The sequence below is a fragment of the Heterocephalus glaber genome, unplaced genomic scaffold (genome assembly GCF_053883595.1).
Source record: "Heterocephalus glaber isolate CG9 unplaced genomic scaffold, H.glaber_assembly_v1.0 deba00001523, whole genome shotgun sequence".
Classification (NCBI taxonomy): Eukaryota; Metazoa; Chordata; class Mammalia; order Rodentia; family Bathyergidae; genus Heterocephalus; species Heterocephalus glaber.
Window position 1 is genome coordinate 477630 of NW_028258327.1, and position 22420 is coordinate 500049.

Below are 22420 nucleotides of genomic sequence, written 5' to 3' on the forward strand. Positions count from 1 at the left end.
GGCATTAGACAAACATCTACCATTCTACAGAACAGTCTATCCTGCTGTGACTCTTCAGTAAGACTCCTCCCAAGGAGTCACTCACATCTCTCATACATAAAGACAAAGAAATAAGCAAAAATACCTTGATGCAACAACTTTCTTCTGATTTTCCAAAACAGGATCCACCCAGGCCACAAGCACAGATTGGGACGACATAACTCGGACACTGATGTCTTTAGGTACATCCAGTTCGTCCTCTTCTGAAATGACAGTTGGTCACATAGGACAGCTGTCTCTAACTACAGTCTCTGCCTTGACTTCCTTTGGCTCTCAGCATCTATGATTCACCCTATATAACTTTTAGGTTGCTTATGCTTAATGTAGGTAAAATGAAATGAATAGAGTTAAGCAAATTTAGAAAGCAAAAGCCCCCACTCATGCTCTTCTTTAACACAACCTAAGAAATCAGCAATCCCTTTCACAAGCTGCCAACCCAACCACCAACAAAAGTACAAAGCAGACACTTCCCCTTGGTGGAAGATGCTCCAAACAAGTCAGTGTCTGCTCAGTGTACTCTGTAAGTGTCTAGAAAATCATAAAAATTTCAGAAGAAGCAAAGGTTTAGGGGAAAAAAAGCTTAATTTACACTTCCTTGATGATCATGGCATGAACTGAAAATTCTGCTTCAAACAACTGTAAGAATCACATTGGATTCACATTTTAGACTATATGACTGCAAGGGAAATTAAAATTTATATGCAGATATAAAACAGAATTCCATTTGCCTATTTTGTACAGAGATATATCTTTGTCATCAATAGAATGCATCGTAGCCATAAAGCTATAGTCTTAGGTTAATCTCCAACAAATTAAGATTCACAAGAGATCTCCAATCTTGCTTTTTAGTCTCTGGGTTTTTGTTTTGTTCTCACTTTTAAGACACCATGTTTCAAAAGTAGAAGGAAGAAATATTAGCCTATTAGAAAAGTGATAGAAGGGCTTTTTCTATGGCAGCAATCAATGAATAATAAAAGTGAAATATCATATATATGGAACTTCTTTACACTATGTAAAAAGCATCATGAGTTTCATTTTACACTGTGAATTCATGGAAATGAGTATGTTGGCAGCTGTCTCTTTAAACTTAAGAAACGTGGCCCACAAAAGATTATGTAATTTGTTAATATATGAGTAATATAAAAAATATCCATGAATGGACGACCCTTTAGTAGGTAGAGAATGATCAGGCTATCATCAAACTATCATTATATTTGTTCTCACTGTCTCAATGATAGTTTTATGCAAAGTTGGCCGAAATAACATTGGCGTGCACAGTCTCATGCAATCTCTTCACACCTACTCTTCATTCTCTCACTTTGTTGACGTCTCACTAGGAGAAATTTATGGGTGAACCAGACTGTGCTTTTAGGTGGAATCATGTTTGACTCCTCCAATCATAGCAAAGCCAGTGCACAGTGAAGCTGTTCAAAATACACAGTGAAATGGATTTCATCACAAGAACACTGCAGCCTCTGCATGTGAAAGACGCACACTTGCACCCAAAAAGTGACCAACTCAGCCCACTTGTTTCCTCTATTCTCCATATAAAATTCAAATAATCCATCAGTCAGCACCATATGGAAGCAAGATGGCATTCAAGCTAGACTGTGGTTCCATCCAAGTCATCCTTGGAACTTACCTGAAATCTTGCGTTTCGTAAGGGCAGCCCTGTAGACTGGCTGACTCTGCCCCTGGGAGTTCATGGACTGCAGAGAGACCACATACACTGACTCCGAGGCTGGGGACCAAAGAGCAGGGGCTGAGACAGCTGCTTGATTTCTCAGGAACACATAAGCCTCCATGGTCTGTGTTCCTTATCCCTCCTTCCTTCCCATTCCATCTTTCCACAGGCATTCCCACTTCCAGTATAACTAAAGATCAGCCCGAGAACTGTAAGGACTAAACTCAAAAAGAACACTATTTTGTTAGAAAACAATGAATAGGTTTTACCTATTATTCTGGAAAAAAATGGGTTTCTATCTTATCAATATCAAAGAGGAATAATTATTTTAGAAAAAAAAGAATAGCATATTTGACCACATAATTTCCCAAATTTCTTTTTACTTTCAATATACCAGTTACTCTGTTTGCTTTCAGAAAGGGAGAGGGGAGGAGAGCCAATGTGATAGGTTAGTATCCCAAAAAGTTTTTCTGTTCTTGAAGAGCCTTCATACCCTCCCCCGCTTTTAGAGACAGCGTCTTGCTAAGCCTAGACAACTAGGTTGTCCAGACCAGGCTAGAACTTGCAATTCTCCTGCTTCAGCTTCCCAGAGTGCTGGGATTATAGGCATGTGCCACTGTGCACGACTAAAACTTGTATTCTTAAGCATTATGCAATCACAGAGGCTGAGGCTCAGGTGAAACCTTGGTTATCTCTTAATCTGATCTTATTTAATTAATAAGAACAGGTGATTATTAATTGTGATATGTCAACTTAACTTGAGTAAGAACTACCAGGCGGATTAGTAAATTCTGGGTGTGTCTGTCAATGATTGACACACATTGCAGCAAACTAAGGAAGAGAACCATCCCAGATGTGGATGGCACCAACCAATAGGCTTGTAGCTTGCATGGAATAAAAAGGGAAAGAAGAAAGTGCTTCCTTTTTTTTTCCTGTGGAGCGTCAGTCAGCCTCATTGCCTTTGAATACTGGTCTCCAGTTTCTTCAGCCTTCCATTGCAGACTCTTCAGCCTTCCAACACAGACTCATACCAGTGACTCTAGAGTGAACTTCCAGCCCTTCAACTTTTGACTGCTAGTGAATCCTCTGGCTCTCCAGTGTACAGATGACCATTTTGGATTCTTCTGCCTCTGATCTTACCATTGCAACTTTACTATTTCTTTTCTGTTTCTGATTATATAAGCCTACCTAATAAATCCCATATATATATATATTCTGTTCCTCTAGATAACTCTAACTAATACAAACAAAACCATAAAAACTGAGTGACTTGCCCCCAAGGTCACACTCCTAGAAGGACTCGAGATCTTTCCTGAATTCACATTGTTAATATCTAACTTAAGGCTCTCCTGTCCAAGCTTCCTGCTGCAGCTTTAATCAATTCAAGAATTAAAATGAGGCAACCTGAACTACTTCTAGTGTGGGTATTTGTAACATCAGGTAACACCTTGGTAAATTAACAAGGTGATAGATATTAAGACCCTAAAGGGAATGGAGAACACAGGATCCCTTCCTTCAGAGGGCAGTAGGAAAATAGGCCTTTGGTCTTTACAAACATGTTGAGTTAAATAAGTGGATACTGTGTTCAAAGACCTCACACTGAGGGACCTATTTACATAAAGTGAACTGCTGTCTCCTCACCAGAAAATTCTAGGGAAGGGCATAATATTGGACCACCTGCTCTCTCTACAAACAGGAAAGTTTATGCTGTGACATAAGTGAATTGTTTGTGCTAAAGGCACTCACAGCTACTCTACTAAAGATCTCTGAAATGTATATTCCACAAAATGGAAGATCAAGTTGGTAACACTCAGAATTACAGAGCATCAAACTCAGCTTCTATACAGAGGAGTCACGTTAGCCCTGCTAATTTCTTTGTGCTGTTGACAATGGAAGCATGCCAGAAGTGAACAAAGAAGAAATCTGCTGCTTGATTCCCAATCCAAGAGCATGGATAAATAACTACATGTGAAAAGCAGTGTCCCATTATTTTCAAAGAACCACCAAGAAATAAGCAATTTCTCACACCCAAAGTTTCTGTATGCTTCAGTGTATTTCTTAAAGTTCTTAATGCCTAAATTTGATTTGCTGAGCCCCTAAAACTACCGTGGGGCCAAGAATGTCATAGGAGGAGTTCAGTGCCACAGGACAGGATCATAGGGCTGAGGTGACCACACAAAGTCATGGAGCAATGATGTCTCACAGTCAGATCTATGTGGTTCCAAAGACCAGGCTCTTAAGATTGCAGACATGGACAGAGCAGGTCCCAGGCAGCAATCTGCCTCCTTCTCAGAGGGTTATACTGAAGAACAAGTGACAATGCAAGCACAGGCTTCTCTCTTTGTCCTCTGATTATTAAATAAAAGGTAGAAATAAACTTTCCTAGCTGACAGTAGCATCCCAAGCCAGTGATTTCAAAATGTCCTCCATCAGAATAAATGAATGGCTCACTTCCAACCCCCAATTTGGGGTGTGACAGAAACGCAGTGTTTCATCTTCCAAAGACTTACTGTACCTTCTTGAAGGACTCCAAACTTATTCTTTTTTATTAGTGCATATTAGTAATACAGAATAATGGGCTTCACTGCAATATTTTCATGCATGCATATGTCAAATTGTGATCATCTACCCTCCTTATTCGCTCCTCTGACTTCTCCTTCCTTTTCCTAATAGTTATTCTTCTACTTTCATGTTGTACTTCTCTCTTTTTCTCTCTAGATTTCAAATATAAGAGAAAATATATGATACTTTTCTCTCTGAGTCTGGCTTACTTCACTTAATGATCTCTAGTTCCATCCATTAATGAACATGCCATGATTTCATTTTTCTTTACGGTCAAATATGTGTATCTATACCACAATTTCTTTAACCATTATCTATTTATGAGTACTGATTCCATGACTTGATTATTGTAATACTGCCGCAATAAACAAGGGTATTCAGGTACCTCTATAGTATGCTGAGTTTGATTCCTCCAGGTATAGACCAAGAAGTGGTATAGCTGACTTATTCTTTATCAGTATCCCACTCCCACCTGGATCCTGGTCCTGTCATCTGCTCTGTCTTCCATTTGCAGGTCTCTACTCAATCCCCTTCTCTGTGGGGCCTCCTTTGACCACTGATTCAACACTGCTGCCTCTGCCGGGATGGCACCTGACAGAAGAACCCCCAGTAAGAAATGTTTAAAGAATGCCTTGCAGCAAAGGAGGCCCTGCTAACAGGACCCTGGTCCACTCTCTTCTAAAGGCCCTTAACATGTAGCCATTCTCTGCAGTACCACATGGCCAGTGGCACCTCTGTCATAAACAGAATGAAAGTCCTATGCAGGAGAGCCAGGCGTTATAGCATGCACATGTCTATAATCTCAGCAGTCTGGATAGCTGAGATAGGAGGACTACAAATTCAAGCCTATACTGGTCAATTTAGAAATGTAGCAAGACCCTGTCTCAAACTGAAAAATTAAAAATGGGTTGAGGATGTAGTTCAGGTCAAAGGCCCTGGATTCAATTCCTAGTACTACCAAAAAAAGTGGCATGTGGGATAAAACACAGATGGGCTTCCCAGGACACAGCAGAACCCCCCATCCTGCCCCACCCCACAGTGAGACAACTTTCTGGTTAGACTTCCTCCCTGTTATGGGAACTCTTAGATCACTCACAATGGCAAGTCCAGTGCCATTTATGGCATTTATACCAAAAATCAAAAGATAACACATTATACTAGATGCCAAAGAGGCCTGCCCTCCTCCCTCCCTAGGGCTATTTCCAACCCCTGTCTCATCTCTCCAGTCTCACTTTCTGCACACTGCTCACCCTATCTGATAAAAGATCTTACCTTTCAGGACTGAAGAGGCACCAAGTCATGGACACCATGTTTCTTTGTGGCTACCCCCCTCAAATTCCATGAACCTGTGGCTGTCTGTCTTCTCTGTTCTTTGCTTGAGACAGACTTTCTTCCTACCTCAGCCTCCTCACCCCACAGGAGGGGGAAACTCTACCTCTAGCCTCAACACCATCACGAATGCAGGAAGCTGCTAGGTCCCCAACTCATGTGAGCGGAGAGGCTGCTAAGTCTTTCTAGAGTCTCTGAGTGAGCAGTGGGACTGGAATATTTATTAATGTTTTTTTTTAAGCCAGTTGGAGGATACAGGACAAGGGTACTTTCTAAGCCTGAATCCCAGGATGAGACAGACTTTGTGGATTCTCAGTAATTCAAATTCCCCAAAAGAGGAGATGTGAAGGGGCCCAGCCATACTTACTCAACCTTCTTCTAATTTATCAAGGAGATGAGGAGACAGAAAAGGCAAGGGAAGGGGGAAAGAAAACCATCGGCCTTATCTCCATGTGCAAGAATGCACTAGTCTGTGTCCATTGTCCAGAGCTGTCTGTAAATATGGCCAGCAAAGGTCAGGACCTGATCCAGGCTAGGTCATGACCCAATCCCAGTTGAGACATAAGGTCTCCTGGTCCCTGAAAATGCTACCATCAGCATTCTACAGCCAGTGCTTTTATCACCCAACAAGGGGTTCAGAAAGAGAGAACAGGCCCTATTTGCAGGCTTTACTCAGCTGCCACATGTTTGATCTCCATGACACCCAAGGTCCATGGTCCCACAGGATTCTCAGACAAAGTTTCAAAGAACAAAATAATGAAAATGGAGCTGAGATGGGAAAAGCATCAGCCTGCCCTCATGCAGAAGATGGCTCAATTCAAAGAGTCAATACTGTTGGATCAGGAAGGAACTTAGAAGACAGCCTTGCCCTAACCCTGACTAAAAGTTTAAATGACAGGGGCTTGGAAAACAGAACCAAGGATATGATTTCAAATAATTTTCATACCTGGAAAATGACTATTACAACTAAAATAGTGTTTTGTCATGAATGATCTTCTAAATATTGAAATGCTCACAGAGATCATTGTTATGGACTGTGTCTAGATGTCCCCCCAAAGCCTCATGCAGTCTTTGGTGTGGCTTTTCAGAGGTGGCTGGATCTAAAGTGTATGATGCTGGGAGCAAAGGTGTGTGATTAATAAATTAGTCCACTGACTGGTTTGGCACAGTTTTGGACAGGATTAAGGGTGTCCCACCCTGGGTGTGAGTGCTAAGGGCAGGTATCCTGGATGGAATATGAAGTACAGAAAGAGGGCCATTGCTTGTTGCTTGCTGCTTGCTACTTTGATGCTTTGCTGCATTCTGCCTATCATGAACTGTTTCTCCTCTGCAATACCCCTCTGCCATGACACCTTGTCTTGGCACAAGCTGATTATAGACTGAAACCTCTACAAACCTGTGGGCCAAAATAAACCTTTCCTCCTTTAACTTTGGGTGTCATATATTTGTCTTAGCAACTAGAAAAATAAATTACACAGAATTTTGTACCAGAGAAGTGGAGTCATTGATGTGACTGTACCCAGCCATATGGTTCAGGAGCCTTTGGAACTGACTTGTGGGAAGAGTTTGGAAAGGTTTGGAAACGCTGGTTGAAGAAGTATCCCTGGAATTCCTTGAGCTGTACTTGATAGGAAATTCTGGTCAGATCTCAGGAAACCAGAAAGTTGATAGAAATACTGCCAGAAAAGACCAGTCTTTGGAGGTTTCTTCTGGGAAGAATGACTGCATTGGCTGTTGTACTCCAGATGATGTGTGTTATGTCTTGGCAGAAAATTTGTCTATATTTTGCTCAGGTCCAGAAACTATGCCTGAGACTAAAGGCAGTAGGCTAATTAATCTTGCAGAAGAAATTTCAAGACAGTATAATATTGAGGTGGTACCATGGCTACTGTTGAGGCTTTTAGCCAGATCTATATTGACAGTTGAGAACAAAAAGCCCAGAAGAATGATTTAAAACATTGTGAGTTTGGCCAAAAAGGAAGATCCAGTAAAGCTGTGGACCACAAAGATAGAGCAGAGAACTTGGTTTCCGAGAAAGAACAGGACAATTGAAAAGATGGCCTGAGGACATCACAAGAAATAGCAGGACTCTAGCCTTTGCAGCTTCAAGGTTGCAAAGGTGAAAAAAATTTGCTTTGAGAAGAGAGCCCCAAAGCACTATGTTCCAGAATGGTTGAGGCCTAGAAAATTTGATTGGGTTCAGAGTGCTTAGCAATCCAGACACTTAACCCCTACAGCCAAGAGAGAAAGAAGCCTGGCTACTGCTCCAGCTGGTGGTGGACCTTGGCATCATCCACATAGTGGTGGTTTTAGGTGCATACAGAATGAAGAGTTATGGGGTCAGGAGATTTCCACCCAGATTTCAGAAGAAGGCTTGGGAGGCCACGAAGTATGGCCCTGAGAGGGCAGTGTGTGAAGCTGTGAGTGTGAAGTCAAAGGTGCACTGGAGACCTCAGAAGGTTGGAGAATCTAGGAATGTGGATTGGCTGAGGAAAACTGAAAGGAAGGAGCAGAGCTGGCCCAAGAGAGAAACCATGGGGGCTACAACCATCAGCAATGCCTTAGGGGCAGAGCCACACAAACCATTTGGAGTTCACATCTTGCCATAGATTGCCTTGGATCCTGGATGTGGGACTACAGGACTTAATGCCTGCCCTGCTGGATTTTGGACTTGCTTTGTCCCAGTCCATTCTACCCCCGTATTTGGAATGGGAATGTTTATTTTGTGCCATTTTATGTTGGAAGTATTTAACTTTCTTTTCATTTGTATAGGGGCTTACAGCTAAGAGTTTGCCTTAAATCTCAGTGGAGTCTTTAGACTTGGACTTTTCAGCAATACTTTTCAGCAAAACTGTTAGGACTTTGCAAATCTTGGAGATGTACTGACCATATTTTGCATAAAGGGATGTGCATGAGTCTTTGGGGGTCCAGGGATGGAATTATATGCCTTGTATCTAGATGTCCCCCCAAAGCCTCATGTGCTCATAGGTGAAGCTTTTCAGAGGTAACTATATCTAGGCTGTATGATGCTGGGATCAAGGATGTGATGCTGAAATTCATTCAGTTTGATACTAGGATTGAGGCTGCTCCACCCTGGGTGTGAGTGCTACCTTCCCTAAGGGTGGATAGCCTGGATAGGATATAAGAGACAAAAAGAGGGTCTCTGCTTGTCACTTGCTGCTTTGTTACTTCACTGCTTGCTGCCTTGCTGCCTTCTGCCTGCCATGAACTGTTTCTCCTCTGTGATTCTCCCCTGCCATACCACACTGCCTTGGAACCAGCTGATTACAGACTGAAACCTCTACAAACTGTTAGCTACAATAAACCATTCCCCTTTAACTTTGGGTGTCAGGTATTTTGTCTCAACAACAAGAAAAGTAACTAAGACAATCACCAAAGCATTGTATACCAATCAATATTAAACTTACCTAGCTTTTTAATTTCATGTGTCCGCTGATCTCTTGTTAGTGGAACATAATTCATCTTCCGACCACTCTCTCCATAGCCCAGAAGAAAACCCCGAGATCTGCGTGGACTCTTGGCTCCTGACAGGCGTGGTGCCTTCCACGCAACGGACAGCCTGTCGTCTGAGGACTGGACACGCACACGCAAGGGCTTGTTGGGCACTTCCTTTTCTTAAAAATGACACGACATAAGAACCATTAAACAGTACACCATTTAACATCTATTGTCATGTATATGACATCTCTGCAAACATCAAGCTTCAATTAGCTTCTGAGCTTAAACACCTTTTTTGGTTACCAAACCTAGTAAGATCATTTCTCTGTCCTCTTGGTCCTCACACATTGCATACCAAAAGATCTCAAGAACTTAAAATGAAAATGTACCATGCAGTGAGGCTGCCAGCCAGAAATCTTGGATGCTTTACAATGTCCCTTTTCATCTATTTCCTTTTGCTCCCTTTAGGCCAAAACTATATATTCTCCAGCAAGAGCCAAAAGTCAAAGCAAAAATACAGCAGAGATCCATTATATGCTATTTACAACTGTCCTCCAGTTATTAATTCCAATGTTGAAAAGAGAAGCTTTCCTTGCCTTTACAATGAACCATTAAGAGCTAAATACTAACTAATTTCTGTCTGAGGTCTAAATTTTTGCTTCCAAGTTGTAAGTCCTACCCTTCCAGACAAACTCCGTCATGACACATCATCACTGTTCGTCTAAATATTTGCTATTTTCTTCATGTTACATTAATCAGTTTTGCAAAATCCTCTTGCTAAACTGACTAATCTCAAGAAATACCCTCATTGTTAACTTCTTCAAAGCAATGTGGTCTAGTGCCTACTACATAGTTTTTAAGTTTTGTTTTTACATCAAGTAAGAGCTGAAATGTTTGAGAACAAGTGCTACAGATGATGTGACTACAACATTGCCCATTTCCAGTAGTGATTCATATTCTAACTCTCACTTGAGGATGCTGCTAGGGTAACAGGCATTGCTCTAATTGTGTGAGCAGTTACTTCCCAAGCCTTCTTCCTTTGATTAACCTCATCATCAATTCTGACTACTTTTATTAGGCTGGAAAACTCCCAGCTAATACATAAGAACACTGCCACTCTGCTAAACACATTCATCTCTCTATCTAATCTTTAGATTTAGGGAAAAGCTGATCACATTTTTTCAAGTATTTTAAGATTTTCCTTGCTTTAATATTCTCGGTTATATATATAATCAAACATCTTTTATATATCATTTGGTAAATCTCCTGTAAAGCTGATGTACACATTAAGAAATTTCTACATATGGTTCGAATTTATTTGCAATTAAATTATTTAAGTGTTTTCTCTAAGCTGTATGTGATCACATTACTAAGGCCTTCTGAAATTTTCTAATATATTTCTGTAGATCTTTTATCTTGAAAACAGGAAGTCACACTGCCAAGAATAATCAAGCTAATATCTACCAGCACTGAGTGTATTCAAACGTGGCAGGGCACATTCCTTCAATCGCTCTTCATGCAACACAACCATGTAAATTATACTCAGAGCTGAACAATAACAGAATACCTGCTGCAATTACTATACACCATCCACTTCCCAGGAGAGCTGGGTGAAACAATGACCACCTAATTGTAGCAGACATCAGGATATTTCTCCTGATTCACACCACTTCACAAATTGGCAAATATTCCACATTTGTACAGAAGTAAAATCTGTTCTTTTCAACAAGAAAAAAATCTGAAATTCAACATGAAACTTTGACCATTTGTAATTATATGCTGGTTCAATGGGATAGCTTCTAAATCAGGTTTATACAGACTCTTAACTCAGAATCTGCATCAAATCTACTTACTAGTGACTTTTAGAATTCTTCTTGGGCTTCTGTTTCTCTCTTTGTAAAACTGTACATAGCATATATGGTTTTTGTAATATTATCCACACAAATCACTCGGTATCATATTTAGCATATATTAAGCACATTAGCTGTGTTTGTGGTGGCTATAGTTTGAATCATAAGTATTCCCCAAAGATGCATGGCAGGTGGTGGTACCTATAAAAGGTGGGGCCTTGCAGAGACCTTTAGGGCACTGGGAGATCACCTGAGAAGGTGGTTATGGGACTCTGCCTCTTCTTTTTTCTCTCTTTGGCATCCTGGCCATGAGGTGAATAACTTTGCTCTGCCATGCACTCCAGCCATGATGTGCTACCTTGCCACAAGCCCAAAGCATTTATTCTCCCAATCATGGGCTGTGAGCCAAAATAAACCTTCTTTACACACTGATTATCTTGAGTATTTGTTACAGTGACAGAAAGCTGGCTGACACACTGGTTGTGACAAAAATGGAAAGCATCTTTTATTAGCTTCATGGGTAGCCCCCTTTGAAGTATGAGTGTGTCACAGAACTTACCTTGAGACTTTGCTCACAGGGCAACTAAAAACAAGGTAAGAGCAAACAATAACTTATTGCTAAAAATTTACATTGAAAATCTTTCCAAAGATGAAACTGTCCACATTCAGATGACTTTTTTGGCATCATGAATTGAAAGCATCATTTATCATTTTCAAGAAAATCTTGATCAATTACACTGAGTCCCTGCTCTTCACTGGCATAAAAGAATGCCTGACTGCTCTGTCTGCTGGCCACCTTCTCTTGAACCAGGCATGGCTGGCAGGACATTTACATTCTTCAGCAGACTGTAAGGTATGGGTCTACACCAATGAAGAATCAATGGACTGTCTCACCAACCAACCTGACAGTGCACTGTGCTGACTGCAAAGCTTCACAGAAATGGCCTTATCCCTGACCCCATGAAATAAAAGAGTAGGTCTGCATGCTCACTAGCCTTTGATGTTCATCCGATGGCCAAGCAGCTTCCCCATCATCCCCAACCGAACTGTGAACACTGAGCTGCAGAACAGGAGGGCATCCAGCCACTTACATTAGAACCAAGGTACTCAAAGGTTAGTGAACATCAGACTCACCTGGAGCTTGTGAAAACACACCCTTGTCTCCCACCTCTAGCAGTACCAGCTAAGATTCTGAGCCTTCTATGCAACTCTGGTGAACAAGCAAGAGGAGGAAGAGGACAGCAAGCATAGGAGAAGGAAAAAAGTGGGGACAGAGAAGGGGAAAGCATAGGCTTTAGAGAATAGGAAAGGTCAACTGGCCATAGCTAGAATGGACACAGGACATCTGCTTAGCTGACCATACTCTGAGGCTCAGTTCCCTGATCCAGGCCCAGGCCCACATCTGATTGATATCTTCAATGTAAAGATAGTTACACCAAACATCCATTAGCCTATATCTTCCATGAGCTCCTTTTTCCTGGAAAATTCTGACTCATAATCCCCCTGAACCATCTCTGAATGGATTCATAGTGTATGCTTACACCAACTAAGATGGCTATGACATCAAAAGGCAGTATAATCTTATGGGACCACTGTCAATGACTCCTCATGTGCAGCCCATGGTTATGAGACTCATGTCTGCAGTTACTCTTCAAGTAGTCTCTTCAATGACACATTTTCCTAACAAATGATCTCAATACTTTTAACTATCTACTAAATACATTTTTGTGCCATGTTTAAATAAGCCTAGCTATTTAACAAAAACAAGAAAAGGGGAAATCATTCCTTTTTTCTGGAATTAATTTGTTGGAGTGTCATCCACCAGGCGTAAGGCACTTGAACATTTATCCTCCCAGTAACCCAATGACTGTGTGTATTTTTAGTTTTTGGTTTTGGGGGGTTTTTGGTGTTTGTTTGTTTTGCTTTGCTTTGCTTTGGGCTTTGGTTTTTGTTTTTTGAGACAGGTCTTGCTTTGTATCAAGCTGGCCTTGAAGTTACTACGTAGCCCAAGTTGACCTTAAACTCATGGCTATCCTCCTGCCTCAGCCTCCTGTTAGGAGCTCAAGGTTTGCCCTTCCCTGGAATTACAGGCATGCACCACCATGCCTGACCCCAGTAACCACACCTGGCCCCAAAGAGAGTAAGGCTCAGAAAGGTAAAGGCAACATTTCACAGTCAAGCAGGAACAGGCCCCAGCTAGAATGGAACTCAGCTGTCACATCTGTAGTGTTAGCTCTTTCCTCTGCAGCACTTGTTTGAATGTTCCTGGTGGTTGCAATGTTGGTGTCACCAGTAGCCATACTGTGGCATGAACATGGTGCCAATGCTGGGGAAAGGTCCTTACACCTCCTGAACACCCCTGGTGAAGGATCGGGTGTGCTGCACCAGGAATCCCTAACCACAGTGTTTACACACAAGAAGTGTAAGCCAGACTTCCAAGGACCTGGTTTCTCAATGGCAATCAATACCGCCCAGCTCATGAGTATCTACTCATTGAACAATTCCTCTTAAATTTACAGGTGTACGTGCTGCTCTGAGGAATGACTATTACATGGAGAACAAGCACCTGCCAAGCTTCACCAATAGCCCAGCCATCTGCCTATACTTGGAAGTAGTCAGAACCCAAAGAGAGCAATAAGGCTACATGCACACACCACATCATCCTAAAAAACACTAGAACAGCACCTTCAGCCAATGCCTGGAGTCTGTAGGGCTTTGCTGCAGTTTCAGAGTTGGGAGAAGAGAGATTTTAAAAGTTTAATAGGATGTAAAAGGAAAAGAGGGTAGGAGACCTTGAGCTCCCCCAAGCTAATAAATGTCAACTGCTAATATTACAGATTGTGTAAGCCCAAAACACCTTTATACAGCACTAAAAACTAAATTTAAAAACAAAGCAACCAGCATAAGGTCCTGAAGTTAAGACTTTTGCAGCTCACTGAACTGCAGAATATGTCAGAAACCCTGCTTTCTAGTATCATGCAGTGGTGTCCAGGACAACCTTAAATGAAAAGTACATGGGAAGTGCTACTTAGCATGAGCATAAAAAACAGTGGTGTAGGGCCAGGGATTTAGCTCAGTGGTTCTGCCACCTGCCTCACAAGTGAAAGGACCCAAGTTCAATCCCCGGTACCAAAAAAAAAAAAAACAAAAAAAACAGTGGTGTAATCAGAGGCCCACCCCACAGGCTACGCAAAGCCGCCCAAATAGTATCCCAAAATATGGTATTGGAAATAAAGGAGGCCTGCCTCAGAAGCAAAGCAAACACTTCAAGCCATGCTATAGACATTCAGCTTCAACCCTCTTGCTTTATCTTACTGTTTCACCAATGAATAGTCACATCACTTTTCAACTGAACGATTTTCACAAACCTTTCACTGAAGTTACCTAGCTAAAAAGAAAATGAAATTAGTTCCCCTAAAACTTAGAGTATGCCAATTTTTTCCCAATATGTTTTATCTTAAAATTGTGTTTGAATTTTGTAGACTACTCCATAATAACTGGTATTTGTTTTACGGTTAAAAGTAGCAGTTTCAGTGCTTGACCATTAAGAAGAAACTTACTGTTGGAGGCAGCCATTTTCCCTTATGTCTTCATGGACTGCTGGTAGCACCCTGTCCTTCCAAGTTCTGGGGATCCTGGTTTGAAAAGCTCTGAGAATCACTGTTGTATGTTGGCAACTCAGGATGTTATCTTGTCAGTTGGCAGCTAACTTTGTTACTGTCCCTAGAACAGTCAATGAATATCAGCGACTCTATCAATATCAAGAGCCTATGAATATCAGCAAAAATGTATCTATGCCATCAGTTTCACCATATAGGACTGAGGCTGTGCTGGGCTGCAGGATTCCAAGTCACCCGAAGATGGTGGTCATCACTACATTAATGACACCAAAGATCTCTCCCTTGTTCTGACATTGCATTCGTGGGCTAGAATCTGTGACCCATCTATGGCAGTGGTTTACCTATAAGCCTGGGGATAAATGCCAGTGGCTGATGTCCTTATAATTCCGACTTAGACATTGCTGTGCCATCTGCAACAGGAGCTCAGGGTTTGCTCTTCCCTGAGCCCAGCCTACTGGCTCCTCATCTCTGGCTAGAACAAACCCCAACACAAAGTGGAGGGAACACCAGCTGCTCTAGGTGGCCATCTGTGAAGGTTTCCTCTGTTCCTGATGTGGAAATGAGCAGCAACTGCTGCTCTGGATCTATCTGGTGGTGTGTCAACTTCCAGTCACAGTTCCTGACAATTCATAAGGGCCACAGAAAACAAAGGAAGCAATCAATAATCCTTTCCTGATCTCCTTATCAGCTGACGGGCAGACATTTGACATTTCTGGGCCGCTCGATATAGTACAGAGACATGCTCATAGGGTACTGGTATGTATCATACGAGAAAGATGTGTTAAATATTCTAAGGAAAATTAAGCCTCAGTTAAAGAAGTTTGTTTTGTTTGTTTGGGGTTATTGTTGTAGTCTAAAGTCCTTCTGTATTTGCTTCATTTGGGAGTAGAAGCAACACAGTTGTTTTCTGGCAGTGAAATCCTTGTTTTAGAGAACAGCTATTGGTTAATTTAGTTTTTTGCCATTGTCCAATACATCATTTTCAATTTTTTTTTAAATTTTTTTTTAAAAATCCAATTACAACACATGAATAGATGGAGAACTTTCTAAAAAGTGCTTTTTCATATCTGAATATACAGGGATCTTTGACAGGAAGCTCTGGCCCTCATCAGAGGCATGACAGCACCAGGCCTGCACTTTTTCACTCTCAAACCTCAGAACTGTAGAGATTATAATTGGTGGCTTATGTCCTTAGATCAACAGAGTAGGAAAAGAGCCATTTTGGGCCACTTGGTTTATAGAGTTTTCTACTTCCATGTCAGTCATATTGAACCTGTTTTCCATTTAGAAAAAAAAAGTACAGTTTTCGGCCAGTATTCATTTAATTTTCAGCAATCAAGAATTACATTTTTATTATGGGTTATACCTAGATGTTCCCCCAAGGCCTCATGCACTCATAGGTGGGGCTTTGGAGGAGTTGACTGGATCAACTTTGGGGGAGTTGTGTGTGATACTGGATCATGGGTATGTGACACTACATTAGTCCACTGATGAGTATGATATTGAGAGGTGAAGCCAGGTAGAAAGAGGTGGGTCACTGTGGGTATGGCCTGGAAACAAATATATAGAGTCCCTGAAAAAAACGTATACACACTTCAGCAGTTCATCTTACTAATAATGTCTAGAAGCTAACAGCCCCCACTTGGAGCACCTCTTGTAATTGTAGAGGCCAAAGGTAACTTGTATTAATCTTATGATGTCTCAATAAATTTAGTATTAATGTATTTATGCAAGTATTTCTTTTCCTGGTGTATACATTTTTCTCTCCTCCCTTGATAGCTCGCTGCTTTCTGCCTGCCATGCCTCCTTGCCTTGAAACCAACTGACTATGGACTGAAACTTCTACAAACTGTAAACCAAAATAAACTTTTCATCCTTTAAATTGTGGGTGTCAGGTATTATGTCTCAGCAAGGCAAAAGCAACTGAGACTATTTTTAAATGGAAACTCACTATTAAAACAGAATGTTATAATAAAATCATGTCTTTTGTTTCCAAAGACTAACACTATAGTAGCATGATGCAAAAATAATAAAAACAAGAAATTTTGTGACAAACTGTAGCAAGTTTAATATTGCTACAGAGTAAGCACTGCAGGCAAGAATTCTCAGGACAAATGGAAAAATTTAAAAATCAGCAAGAAAATGTACCTGAAAACTGGTAAAATGATGAAATGCTGGCAGAAAAAAAAAAAGAAATACATGTTTAGGTATACGTGTTTCATTATCCCACAGCTATTTCCTATGGAAGGAGTGCTATGGTTTGAGTGTGTCTGCCAGAGGTTCATGTGATTAGCTCCTCAATGTGGCAGTGTGGGAGGCCAGGAGGGGATGTTGTAGAAAATGTTGGTCATCAGGGCAGAACCCTCAAAAATGGATTAGTGAACATGACGGCAATTCTCTCCCAGGACTCCATTTGTCACCACTAGAGTGGATTGTTATAATGTAAGTTCACCTCTCATATTTTGCCCCTTCCATATGTACCAATTGCCCTTCCACTATGAGGTCCTCACCAGAAGCCAAGAAATGCCATCACCATAGTCTTGGACTTCTCAGTCTCTAGAATCAAGATCCAAAATAGATCTCTTTATAAATTATCCAGACTCAGTAATTCTATTTTCACAGCAGAAAATGAAATAAGACAGTAAGAAGACGCCAAACTTTGGTTTTTCATCTTAGTTTCATTGTTTCTGTGTAAAATAATTTGTTGAACAGAAGGTTTCAACTTTTCAAGCCAAGCATTAGGAGGTTGGTGGAAGAAGGCTCCAAAGATGAATTTGACACACCACCTGCCCCAGGGTTTAACAGCTCTTTTCAAAGACTCTCTATGTGTAGTATCAGCCTTAAAGAGAAGGGATGACTCCACATGTCCTCCTTCAAGAGAAAGGAAGGAGAGATAGAGGTTTGAAAGGAAGATGAGAGATGTTACCAGTTGACCCTTTCTTTCCCCGGGGAATAGGAAGCAAGGGCACCTGCTCCAAAAGAGAACACAGGCCAAGGTCAGGCTTCTTTATGCTGAGGTGAGTAGCAAACCTTTGTACCAGCCACTATGGAAGAAAAGAAGACAACTGTGCGGGGACATATAAGACAATTGCCAAGCAGTTTAAGAGCGCAGTTGAAGTGAAAACATCAACTCTGGTAATTACAATGACACAGGTCAACTCAGCTCTTTATTTCTCTCAAAGTAATGGCCAGGAAGAGAACACCAGGCAGCTAGGCAGTTCTGGTGGGGCAACTACCAGGCCATTGGGGCAGTTCAGAGTCATGTGGCTGTCCTGCATGAGTGTAGTCGCAATGAAGGAAAAAAGAAACAAGCCAGGGACAGTTTCAGACTTTGAAATGGAAAAGGGTCTGCAAACCCAGAGCCTGAGAAGGTCTGAAAGCCAGCTCATGATGCAAGGGATGGAAGAAGTGAGATGACTGTCATCAGACAGGAAAATTCACAATTCCAGATTGTGATGGGAGCAATTACATCCCTAACTCTAGATCTATGAGTGGAGGTGGCAATAAGAAACCAGTAGGTGAGAATATCAAATGGGTCATCATCTCCAAGACTGCCATGGTCCAGGATGCCTGGTGTGTACAGAATACCACAAACCAAGTGCCCATGGACTACTGGACTACTGGGGTAGCCTAGAAGCCAGTAGGTGTCCATAATAAAGAAAGGAGCAGCTACACCACAGGTGAGCAGCACGCCAAAGCTGGTTGGAAATGGCAGGAAGTAATAGCAATTTCTATGTTGAACTTGAGTTCAAGCTCCTAGTTAGCTATGCAAAAATGAGCATACTAAAATGTAATGTAAAGAAAATAAGAAGCAAAAATCTAGTTTAGCTTCACAGATCAAGAAAAGCACAGAGTACTGATTTCAGAAAATGATAGAAAAGTATTAAAAACAGACATGGGCATATTCAGAGCTGAAATTAACCAGACATGGTTAACATGTTTCCCAAGATAAAAATTTGGCAAAAGCAAAATAATTGGCCCAGCTAAGCTCATGAACTGGACAATCACAAAGCTGGGACACATCCATGTTTTAACTCCTGGGCCTGGCTCTGCATGACCCAGTTACCCCAGATTCAGAAAGAAAGAAGCTAAAACAACTCATAGAAAATAAGTTTGCAGAAATGCTAGATGACAGCATTCTGATAAGTGAGAAGATTTGTGACATCTCTTCTCTGAGGACAAAACAGGAAGCTATGGGCTTACAGCCAGCCCGACAAGAGAGATCCTACATTAAATACAAAGAAAATGTTCTGGCTGAGGGATAGGAGATGAGCTATACAAGAGGAAGCTAAAATTTCCAGCCTGCATTTGCATTTTCGCTTGGTCTGTCATTTCTGAGTCCTGAGAGTTCTTGTATTTGGATGAGTGTCCAGTCTGAGAGTCACTGAAGTCCTGCCCACCCCAAGGATTCTCCAACATGTTCTTTTTCCTTCTCACATAATTTCATCATTAAGGTCCCTATATTGTCTCACCTGGGTGCCACTATGTTATCACCACTCTCCCAAACTCTAATTCCCCCATCTGCTTATTCTACATCACAGTATAGCTTACTTTTTTCAAACAATTTGTGATTATGTCTTCATTTTAATTGTGTCCTCCTCCCCCTCCAAAAATTCATACACTGAAGTCTTAACCCCAGGTAACTTCAGAATGGGGTTAAGATCTTTAAAGCAGTAATTAAGTTAAAAGGAGGCCATTAAAGTGGGCCCTAATCTGATCCAAATACGGTCCGTATAAAAAGAGGAAATTTGGACACACAGAGACACCAAAGATGCATGCTAACAGAGGAAAGGCCATATGAGGACACAGCAGGAATAAGGCAGCCATCTGGAAGCCAAGGAGAGAGCCTCAGAGGAACCAGCTCTGCCAACACCTTGGTGTTGGACTTCTACATTCCAGAACCACTGGAAACAAATTTCTGTTGCTAAGCTCCCCCAAGTCTATGGGACTTTGTTACGGCTCCCCCAGCAAGCCAATAGGTTGTGTGCACTATCTGTGTTTACTGGTTCTCTTTCCCACTAGAATATGAGTTTGGTTCAGGTGAATCCTTGACTATCTTAATCCCCATCCATCTCTAGCACAAGGACCTGGACTTGGAAAACCACAGACACTGAAGGGATGAGTGAAAAAATAGAATTTCTATTTTTAAGTAAAGATAATTTGATCCAAATAGGTCTAATGCAGCAAAAGGAAATCTGAAATTTGAATTGAAACCCTTGCTCCCAGCAGAATAAAAACATGGATTCCCCTCTGGCTTCAAAGAAGCCCTGGAAGAACAGAGATGTCACCAGATGCACTAACAAATCCCTCTGTGCCTCATGCCAGGTGGTGATGCTAATACTGCATTTTTTTGAAGACAAATCCTTTCCTTTGAACGAAGATGTGGAATTTCTGAATAGCTTTAGTTTGACAAAATTATCATGCATTTAACCACTTCTCATAACAAGAACATAGCATATTTTCCAAATTTCAAACAACTATATAAATACATGTTGATCATTCAGTGACAATTTCTTGTAAATTATTATTATTGTCATTAACAATGAAATGTGATTTTTCCCAAAGCATTTTTAACCAAGTCTAGGCAGTCTAGACATTCATGGGTTGTTTGGCTTTGTTTCTAAGGTTCTATCCTTTATCATATGCTGCAAATGGTTTTAAGCAGGCAATTTCTTCTAATATCTTTTTATCATAATATACCACAAATGGAGCACTACGTATTATACCAGTGCTTTGGCAACCAAAACCTGCAAAGATGTCTGCAATGAGAGGTTAAATAAAGTCTCATAGTATAGGAAGCCAAAAATGAGTTGGAGGATGATTGTCTCCAATCCCTGGGACCCAGGATTTCCATAATGCTTGCCTCAGAAAGGTCGCATGCACACGTGTATGCACCATGTATGTACACACCCTCACATATGCACACATTCCTATTTAACTAAAAAATTAATTACCATGAAAAAACAAGAAAATTATTTCTTCCAAAACTAGTATTATCAGGAAGATTATAAAAACAAAATGATCCCTTACAATACAAAATATAAGACTCAAATACGAGGCATGTACATTTGTCAGTAAAATATTAAATTTGTTTGATTATGTGTGTGCATTCAGGAGTAAACACCTCTGAAATAAACATCCTTTCCCATTTTGCACATTTCCTAGGTCTTCAGTAGTCTCTCAATCACCCCTTATCCACAGTTTTGGTTTCCTGGTTTCAATCACTGCAGTCAACTGTGACCCAAAATATTATATGGACAATTCTATAAGTAAATATAAGCTTTAAATTGCACACTATTCTGCACAGTGATGAAATCTCATGCCATCTCCCTCCATCTTGCCCAGGTCATGAATCATCCCTCTGTCTACTATAGACCTGATTTACATGCTACACTCTTTTTAGTCACTTAGCTTCTGCTGCATCAGATCAACTGTCACAGTATCCATAATGCTTTTGTTCAAGTAACACCTATCTAGCAGCTTAAGGCTGCAACACAATGCCTACATCATCCACTTTAATCATTTCATCATGCACGCATTGTATCATCTCACATCATTACAAGAAAAAGGGTGAATACTGTACAGTAAATTATTTTGAGAAAAGGCAAGAGAGAAGTTACACTGACATAACTTTTATTATAGTGTGTAGTTATAACTTCTATTTTATCATTAGTTATTGGTGTTAATTTCTTATTGTGCCTAATTTATACCTTAGAAATTATCATAGATAGGTGCATGTAGCCAAAATTTATACATATAGAGTGGTTTCAGGTATCATCAGGGGTCTTGAAACATTACCCCTGTGATGACAGTGGAGTACTATCAGTGTTTTCCAAGTTTTATCCTTGGCCTTCTTCTCTCTCTCCAATCCTCTCCTACTTCAATTCTCACTCTATAACATGCCTCCTAAATCCATGCCTAGCTCTTACTTCCTTCCCTCTTCCAACTTTCATTCCCTCATCTTCAATCACCTACAAGACAATTCCATTCCAATATCCCATAGTCATCTTAATACCAACATGTCTTAGCAAGAACATACCTCCTTTCCCCAAAACTAGTTTATTTTGCTGATTACTTTGGTCTTCTACCACTTTTTTATATAAAAGGGAATTTGAGAACTGTCAACAGCAAGAAAACTGACTTGAGGAGCATATTATGGCCATTGGTCCTAACATACTCACCTTCCTCTAAACAATAACACCAGATTGATGTACTTATATACATGGTACATGGAAATAAAACACAGCTCCTCAATGTATTGTCAAACACATTCTGAAATAACTGTATTCATTGTGCATTATTTTTTCACAATCAGTTAAATATTTTCAAGAAACAACACACAAGAAATGTCAACATTTCTCTCAATAAGTAAAACAATATGACCAGACAACATCAACATCCAAGTGATAAAACGCACATATATACAAATATGGAGTGGAGATGGAAGGCAGGGTATCTAACATATCACAAAATATCCCAAGGTTATCAGAAAAGAGAACAAGACTTGATGCAACATATTAGCCAATATAAGCCACTGTTTTATGGGTCCCATTTATTTATGCCATTCACAGGTAAAAGAGGTGGAAAAATCCTCATCAGACCAGTACTGCCATCTCATCCACCATATTTGCCTGGCAAGAGGATAACAGTCTCCCCAGATATAAACACGGACAATTTACCAGTGAGGATACAAAGCAACAAGACAAAATGAGTGACAATGGCGCAGGGCAGGCAAAATGCTAACTGACCAGGACTGTATGACATGTGTGTTAGTTTAGCAATGGCATGAAATGAAGGTTTGTGAGCACATGTGTGTGACAGAAGCACATCCCTCTTGCAAGATGTTGCTTCAGTGAAGACATGAACCAAATGAGCAA

General features: G+C 40.8%; 1 protein-coding gene across 8 annotated transcripts in view; it reads right to left on the reverse strand.

Moving 5' to 3' along the window:
• Positions 1-22420, reverse strand: part of Fndc1 (fibronectin type III domain containing 1) — a 123335-nt gene that overhangs the window by 41428 nt on the left and 59487 nt on the right. For 5 of the 8 annotated variants that reach the window (XM_087187897.1, XM_021251962.2, XM_021251963.2 and 2 more), the window contains 3 exons: positions 9043-9249; positions 1682-1780; positions 125-242 (listed from right to left, as the gene is read on the reverse strand). In XM_087187897.1, the coding sequence (XP_087044023.1) occupies positions 125-242; positions 1682-1780; positions 9043-9249 (424 nt within the window). Of the gene's footprint in view, positions 1-124; positions 243-1681; positions 1781-9042; positions 9250-14483; positions 22417-22420 lie in introns of those variants that run through there. The other 3 variants (XM_087187898.1, XM_087187896.1, XM_021251961.2) reach the window with 3 other exon arrangements.